At 38.9% G+C, this 8,347-nt stretch overlaps 1 protein-coding gene across 2 annotated transcripts in view; it reads right to left on the bottom strand.

Moving 5' to 3' along the window:
• Window positions 1–3,115: 3,115 nt before the first annotated feature.
• APOO (apolipoprotein O) overlaps window positions 3,116–8,347 on the bottom strand; it is a 35,182-nt gene continuing 29,950 nt past the window's right edge. For both annotated transcript variants that reach the window (XM_086767086.1, XM_086767093.1), the window contains exons 8-9: window positions 6,422–6,517; window positions 3,116–3,443 (exon numbers count right to left, since the gene is read on the bottom strand). In XM_086767086.1, the coding sequence (XP_086623212.1) occupies window positions 6,449–6,517 (69 nt within the window). In that variant the 3' untranslated portion in view covers window positions 3,116–3,443; window positions 6,422–6,448. The remainder of the gene's footprint in view (window positions 3,444–6,421; window positions 6,518–8,347) is intronic.

Below are 8,347 nucleotides of genomic sequence, written 5' to 3'. Positions count from 1 at the left end.
ACAAGGAGCTTGGGATTTATGGGAAGGTACGGAAATAACCTTTACAAAACAAAAGGGAAGAAGAAACACATGCAGGAGAGGCTCATCATCTGTTCTGAAACAAGTGTGCTCACACTGAGATTTTCCTGCCAGAGCTAATAAAACAGAGCAGTAGCAAGCCCCTTCAACTCCCCAGGGCATTCTTTTCTCTAGCTCTAAAATACAATTCCCTCCCTATCAATCTTGCCCTTTCTTGCACTGCAGTTATAGCTCTCTTAGACAGTGACACATGCAATGAAGGATGCTCCAGAACATTTCAGGTACCACCTCTGCTAGTAAGTTTGTGTCTGGGGCCTTCTACAGTTAGAGCACTGACTCTAACCCAGATCTTTGCAATGAATACATGTGGCAAAATACTATGATTTGATTCAAGGCTGCAAGTCTGTGCATATTTACCTGGGCTAATAGGATAATTCCACACTGGTGATGCTCTTTCTAGCAAAAGGAGAGGCTACACTGTCCACTTTAACTCAGACAACTAAAACTACCTACAGGAATTGTCATTAGAATCACAGAATCATAGAATGGTTTGGGTTGGAAGGGACCTTTAAAGGTCTAGTCCAACCCCCCTGCAAGGAGCAGGGACATCCCCAACCAGATCAGGTTGCTCAGAGCCCCGTCCAACCTGGCCTTGAATGTTTCCAGGGATGGGGCATCCACCACCTCTCTGGGCAACCTGCTCCAGTGTTCCACCTCCCTCACTGTAAAAAATTTTTTCCTAATATCTAATCTAAATCTACCTCCCTCTATTTTAAAACTGTTACCCCTATTCCTGTCACAACAGGCCCTACTGAACAGTCTCTCCCTCAGAAACTGTTCCAGCATTGAGGGCTGCATATGCCAATATTCTACAATTTTCACATGCTGCAGAGATTAAAAACCACTGATCTTTAAGAAAAAGCACTGCAACTTGGCCCAAACACATCTGCTAATGGCCACTATGTCTGAGGATGCTGAGATGAGAACACTCTGTCCTCAGTTGCACAGACTCCAGTCACCAAGTCAAAAGGATGGAAGGATCCATCCTTCGAGTGGAAGGATGACCAAACTGTTGATGTGAAACTTGGGTGGGAATATACCAGTTTCAGCTTATATTGTAATACCCATAGGCAAAGTCTGGCAAAAGACAATACACACCTGCACAAACTAGTACCACACATCTGTGTATGTATACATACACACACACACACATATATGAACAGTGCTCAGCTGCTCTCCTGTTCCTCATTAGGAAAGTGTGCCAAGTGTGTCGAGTGTTTACGATGTCCTGCATTCCTACCAGCATGATTTTTTTTTTTTTTTTTTAATTTCCTATACTTGTGAAAAAACAGAAGACATATGGAAAGGATTTCAGTTAGGGTTATTTTGCTCACATTTTGGAGCCATCTCTTCATCATGTGTGTATACAGGAGCTCAAAGGCAGTCATTTCCTGCTGGATAAAAGATTCGGTTTTGATGTCCATTGTTTGGGACATTTTTGAGCAGCAGTGCAAATATGCAGTATGAAGATGTGATCAAGTAAAATGCATTTAAGTCAAGTGACACTTACTTAACCCAGGATTTTTTTAAAAACACACAAAGATAAATATGTAAACAAAACCAGTAAAAACTGTGGATTTGAATGAGGATTAGCTAATGAAAAAGATTGGACACGGAAAGTTTCACTTTGCTCTCACAGGCAGTAAAAAGAAACAGAATGGCTAACAACAAAAAGAATAATGAGGAAAGCACATCTTGATGGAGTCCATAGGTGAAAATACCTGAATTATCAAGTAATTATGTTCTTAAATGCTAATGCGGCACATGACAAATATTACTGAAAAAAAAATAGGCCTCTAGATCTGTATTCTTAACTCAGTCATTTTATCTAGGCTATTAGAACACATAAGTGAAGGGAAGAAACAAATCTATGCTTGTATTGCAAGACTGGTGTAACAGAGCAGTTAGCTGTGACTGGCATTTCCCAAGCTTCCCCTCCACTATTGACAAAAACCCTACTTTGATCCTTCCAAGCCTGTTTGAACTATGTTGGTAGACTTACAGTAAAAACCAAAACATGCACGCACCCCAAACCCCATGGAAGAACTCCGCTCCCTTTGCTAAATGAACATCCATCTTTACCAGCCTAAAACAATCATAAGAGCATGTTGGGTGGTACTGTTTTTCTGCCTGAGGCAACCACATGCCTTTACATCTGTATTAAAAAAGAGCTGGCCTGTTTTACAATGCCTACACAGATCAGTATTCACGTTGCCAAGATCTGTTTGTTTTTCTCTAAAAAAATGTGGAATATGCTGAGCTAGAATACCTAACCAAGTAATAACAAGAACGTTTAAAAGCATTTTGAATCTGATTTACTATGTATTTTCTTCTCTCTTCTTTTTAGGAAGTTAATATACGGTACAAATACACATTTAATGCCATCCTTCCTCCATTCCTCATATTCACTAATTAATGTAGCAACATTTAAGACTCAGCAATAGAGCTTTAAATGCTTTGAGCTACTTGGATTACAGTAACTTGTGAAGCATCACGCCCCAAAAGAGAGATTCATGGAAATGGCAACAAACTATGAAAGGGTTTTATTGTGCAAAGACTTCAAAATGCTGGAAATCCTTTTGTATTTCCCTTCACTTCACTTTTTCCTCCTGCGGCTGGGAATAAGGAAACAGTCAAGTTATTCTATATCTGGTTCCCACCACCATAACGTTCTGGTTCCCATTGAGCTGTGCATTCAAGCAAAAACAAGAACAAACATTAACAGCTCCATTCCCATCCATCTACCAGACAGGAACTCACAGATGCTTCATTATATACCTCCCGCTGGCACTGATGAGGCAGAAGATTTGTATAGAAAGGAGGGGGAAACTCAGACAAAACACAAGAGTCATTGTAATTGTTCTCATTCCTAATTCTATTAGCTAACGTTAGCCAAAACATCATGCTACTTTAAGCTTTTCCTCCCTGTTAAAAATACAGGCATTGTCAACAGCATCTCGAGAACCTTTCACAGATTGTGCAAATGTCACATACACGAGTTTAAAGAAGACAAGATGAGGGGAGAAAAACAGGACCATTTTGTGCAACTGGAATTTTATTTTATATATAAATAACAAGAGATGGAGGAATTTTGAGACTTGCTACTTGCAATGCTGATCCCGCAATGGGTCAGCATAAGCATAAGCAGACTTGAGTCCCACTGCAGAATGAGGACAACGTCTCAAGACTGACCCAAGATATGTAGTGTCCTTTCACAAATTCCATACCAGAAGCCCAAGTAGCACACCATCAGTCTTTCCTGAGGCAGAAGGCAGATTAGTCACATTCAAAATCAAAATGGATTGAGATGGTTTTCCTCTTTTTCTTGGGAAATTTTTGCCCATTATCTATATTTTTTTGCTCACCTATAACCAAAGAAAGGGGACAGAAGATAAGGGGAGAATGAGGGAGGGAGAAAGCAGAATTAAATATCACAGATCTTTTCTTTCTATTGTCAAAGTGCAATTATAAACTTTGTTCCTCAAATAGATTTTGTTCTACTTGCCACATCAAAGAAAATCCTCAATACCAATTTACTTCTAGTAAAGAGATTTAACTCTTCATATTACTGATACTACAGCACTAATTATTATACCTGCTCTAGAGAATTTGATTCCTATAGCTGAATTGTAAGGAAATATAAAAGAGAAAGAAAACTTCACAACAAAATACCAAGTAGAATATTGCGTAATAAACAAACTTTCTCAAATAGAATTCTTTTTAATTCCCATCAATTGCACTTTTTCCTAATTTCACTTACTCTAGTGTAAAGGCAGGGTAATTTAACTCAAAGAAATGGAATTATATAAATATAGAACCTGAACAGAATGAGACATGCTATCTTCACAGAAAAACACAAAGCCACTTCACTTCTGTGCAACTCTTCAACACAACAGCTGGATAAAATTAAAGTTTGTTTCTCCCACAATGGGATGTGGTTTGAGCTGTACTTTGCTTATAATTATTGATGACAAAGATACTATAATAAAGGAGGTGCAATGCTGCTGGTTTTTGGAATGGAGAAATATGTTATATCTGATTTTGTCCTTGGCTGACTACTCACAATTCAGAGACCCACGCTGTGGCAAATCTTTATGAGGAAAATTAGATTGTATTTATTTTAGTAACCAGACTCAATTAGGAATATGACCAACAGCTGAAAATACAGTGAGACTTTCAGGACTGACCTCATTCAGAATAAACAAATGTGTCTTTTCAAACATCACAGCAGGGTTCTCCAACCTTTGGGATCGCCCAAATCCAACAAAACATCTGGACTTGGGTATGAAGTTAAATAACTGGATTTGATTTCGAGCAGAAGTAACAAATCGCCACCCCCGCAGAACAACTGAAAATTGATACTGAATTGAACTTTCACCATCCAGTTGCTCTAGGTCAAAAATCTAGTAGTTCCACCTATGTATCTCCTCCAGAAACAACATATGGCAAAGCAAGTAAATTTCAAAACAAGCAGCATCCAGGTACTTTAAGCACCTGAGCAATTACCTTCACTCTTTAAAAAGAAAGCAAGTAGAACATCTTAAACAGCAGCCGTTACTGAGGTTTTCCTCAAAACTTACTTATATAGCACAAGTATATTTATTATTAAAATCCTGAAGACAAAGGGTCTGGATACCAACTTTCACATTAAATCTTCCTGACAGCTTTAGTTCCTTTCCTTCCACCCACCCTGCCCTTAAAAGAAAAATGTACCTTCAGCAAAAAGCACTAACATTTCAAAAACTGAATAAAGACCTAACAAATTACATTCACATAGTAAGAAATGTTAAAAGAAATAAAAGCTATTTACAGGTTTTTATTTGTAATGAACCTTGATATTTGTACAGGGTCTCACATACATAAACAAAAGTTAAATTTTCCTGGCTTTTTATCATTTAGTAGCTCTTTCACAATAAGCACAATACTTTAGTGAATTTTAGAGAAGCTTTTCTTCCTCTTGGTTCTCCTGGGTATCTTTACTCAAAAAAAACCTGTTCTCCTACTTTTTTTTTTTTTTTTAACTTGGCTGTTTTATGGAATACTTGGAAAATGTGTATTCTTAAATACTTTATATTCTTATGTCTGAAGAAAAAAACTAATCTATTCAGTAAATCAGCCAGTCAGCATACTTTTTTTGCCCTTGTGAGAATTAGCTATAGCAACTAAAAATACATTAAGGGAAACACAACATTAGAAACTAGTTTTGCTTTTGTAGCTGACCATGTAACAGTGGAACATTGTTGCTCAGCAGATGTGTGCATTCCATTACATCTGCAAAGATTTGTGACTGGTGATGACGCATGAAAGAAAAAAAAAAAAAAAAGAGTGCAGTTTTTAAAATCTAGACTCTATTTACACAGTTGAAAGTTAGGAAAAAAAAATTAATTTTCCTGATAAATGGAACACTGCATACAAAAATAATGAGGAGTCTCTACAATGCTAGGATCACTTTTTGATGAAAAATAAGTCTTTAACATAACGTGAAAATAATATTGGGCAAAAGACAAGCAACTAGGAAACACGTTCAGAAAATACATCCTTTATCAACTAATGACAGAGCAGACATTATCTGATATTTTGTACTAAATGATGTCCAATTACATTACCATTAGTAGTAATGAGCCTCAAATGCAGAGCAATTTTTGTCCTATGAAACTGAATCATCTTGCAGTTGAGAAGGTGTTTTTGTTTTGTATTTCTAGAAGCTGTGACAGTCACAGGACTTGCTTGAGTTTAGAAAGCAACCCAGTAGCCAAGTCAGAAACAGAACTCGCAGCTCAACTTGAGTTTCTGGCTCGGAGAACCGGGAAACGCTGCCTGCATTTCCTCCATCATTCATTCCCAATTAACAAAGCACATCTCATTAGGGAAGTGCAACAACAGGAAAGGTCAGGCACTTCATGGACTGTTACAGGTTGTAAAATAACGCTATGCCTTGGCACTGACAATTCTTTAGAGAAAACCTATCAGCAGGGAATAGGTTTCTTTCCCTTCCTTCATACCTTCACAAGTGTGATGAAGAAAGCAAAGAAGTTTTTGGTATGGGAAGCAGAAATGTGCAGGGAAGAAAGGAAAAAAAAACCACAACCAACCAACAATACATTTACAAGGCCTTGCTAAATTAACTCAGAACCCTTGGAGGAGACATATATTTAGTTGCTATGCTCTAAAGATGAAGCATTTAGGTAAGTTAAATTAAATAGTGTTAAGAACCACACATATTCTTGACAAATGTCAAGATGAATACAATTATTATCCCACTTCCCCTCTTTCTTCATCAATATGAAGAAGAAAACTACAAGTCAAACTTGCAAATGTTCTGTCATCAGTCTTTGTCCTTTACCTGCTGGATACCAAGTGATCTGGTGTTCTACTTCTGAGCTGGCTCTTCATTTGAAGCAGGATGGATTTCCAGGGGCTTGTCACCATCTGCATCAGCCTTGAGGAGGGAAAAATATGCACAAGATTCCAATTGAGGCCACCCATGATTAATGTTTTTGCCGGAACAGAAAGCCTCTTCAAAAGCTGAAACAAAAACTTCTTGCAAAATCAAATGATTGATGAAACTAATTCAGTATAACACATTCAAATATGATCTTCTCCCAAACGGTTTCTAGATTTTAGTCTTCCTGTAGTTAACTGAGCAATTAAAGGATTTGAGAGAACAAGTAGCTCAAAAGAAATGTTTTAATTGACTCATTTTGCCTGCACTAATAACAGAGAATGAATTCCCACAGAGTACTTGCTACTTCACATTCTCTGAATTCTGTGTGGATTTATAAAATAGGTCTCTCTTAGTACATATCCTCTGAGAGACTGTTCTCACACTTAGCCCAAAATAAATGATAGGAATCAAAGAATGAAGAGAGGCTTGTTAAAGAGCCTGGTCTATCTATCTGCCAAGTATGCTGTAAGGAACAGGCATTTGATTATAGTTTTAAATAGATATCAATACAAAAGTACTTCAAAGGGTCCCGCACATGGCAAGGGGACTGAAGCACATGACACACAAGGGCAGGCTGAGAGATGTGTGTCTGTTCAGCCTGAAGACCACCAGACAAAGAGGGAACCTAACTGCTATCCACAGTTCCTTAATGCTCATTCACATGTGGAAGAGCTAGGCTCTTCTCACAGGTTCACACAGAAGCACATAGGAGCATGGCAAATTTCTATTAGATCTAAAGGGAGAGAGGAAAAAAAAAAAAAAAAAAAAATCATATCACAGCACTGATCAAGCACTGGAGCAGGTTTTCCAAATAACATTTTGAACTTCTATCTTTGGAAATATTCAGCACTTGACTGCACAAGGCCTGAGCCACCAAATCTAACTTTGAATCTGTCTCTGCTTTGAGCAGGGGGTTGGATGAAATTATCAGAGGTCACACCCAGCTTCAATTATTTTCAAATTCTACACATGAAAATTAAATGGCATTTTCTTTTTATTCTAAAAAGTTATTTTTACCAATACGACTTAAATGTGATGGTGAATCTAACAAAATAAGTCAGAAGAAACTGGAAAGCAAACACTTCACAGGATGGTCAAATTTGTATCCCTGCACAAATTAAATACTATGAATACAGTATTGACAGTGGGATCGAGTGTACCCTCAGCAGGTTTGCAGGCGACACTAAGCTGAGTGGTGCTATCAACACGCCTGAGGCCCAGGATGCCATCCAGAAAGACCTGGACAAGCTCAAGAAGTGGGCCCATATGAACCTCATGAGGTTCAGTAAGATCAAGTGCAAGGTCCTGCATCTGGGCCTGGGCAACCCTCAGTATCAATGCAGGCTGGAGGATGAAGGGATTGAGTGCAGCCCTGCTGAGAAAGACTTGGGGGTACTGGCAGATGAAAAGCAGGACATGAGACACTAATGTGCGCCCCAGCCCAGAAAACCAACTGCATCCTCAGCTGCATCAAAAGAAGCGTGGCCAGCAGGGGGAGGGAGGCGATTCTCCCCCTCTACTCCGCTCTCGTGAGACTCCACCTGGAGTACTGCGTCCAGCTCTGGAGCCCTCAGTACAGGAAAGACATGGACCTGCTGGAGTGGATCCAGAGGAGGCCACAAAGATGATCAGAGGCCTGGAGCACCTCTCCTATGAAAAAAGACTGAGAGAGTTGCAGTTGCTCAGCATGGAGAAGAGGAGGCTCCAGGGAGACCTTACTGCAACCTTCCGGTACCTAAAGGAGGCTTATAAAAAAGATGGGAACAGACTTTTTAGCACGCCCTGTAGCTATAGGACAGGAGGTAATGATTTTAAACTAATAGA

This window comes from Chlamydotis macqueenii, chromosome 1 (genome assembly GCF_036417535.1).
Source record: "Chlamydotis macqueenii isolate bChlMac1 chromosome 1, bChlMac1.mat, whole genome shotgun sequence".
In the NCBI taxonomy this organism is placed as follows: Eukaryota; Metazoa; Chordata; class Aves; order Otidiformes; family Otididae; genus Chlamydotis; species Chlamydotis macqueenii.
This window is presented reverse-complemented; position numbering and strand designations above follow the sequence as displayed.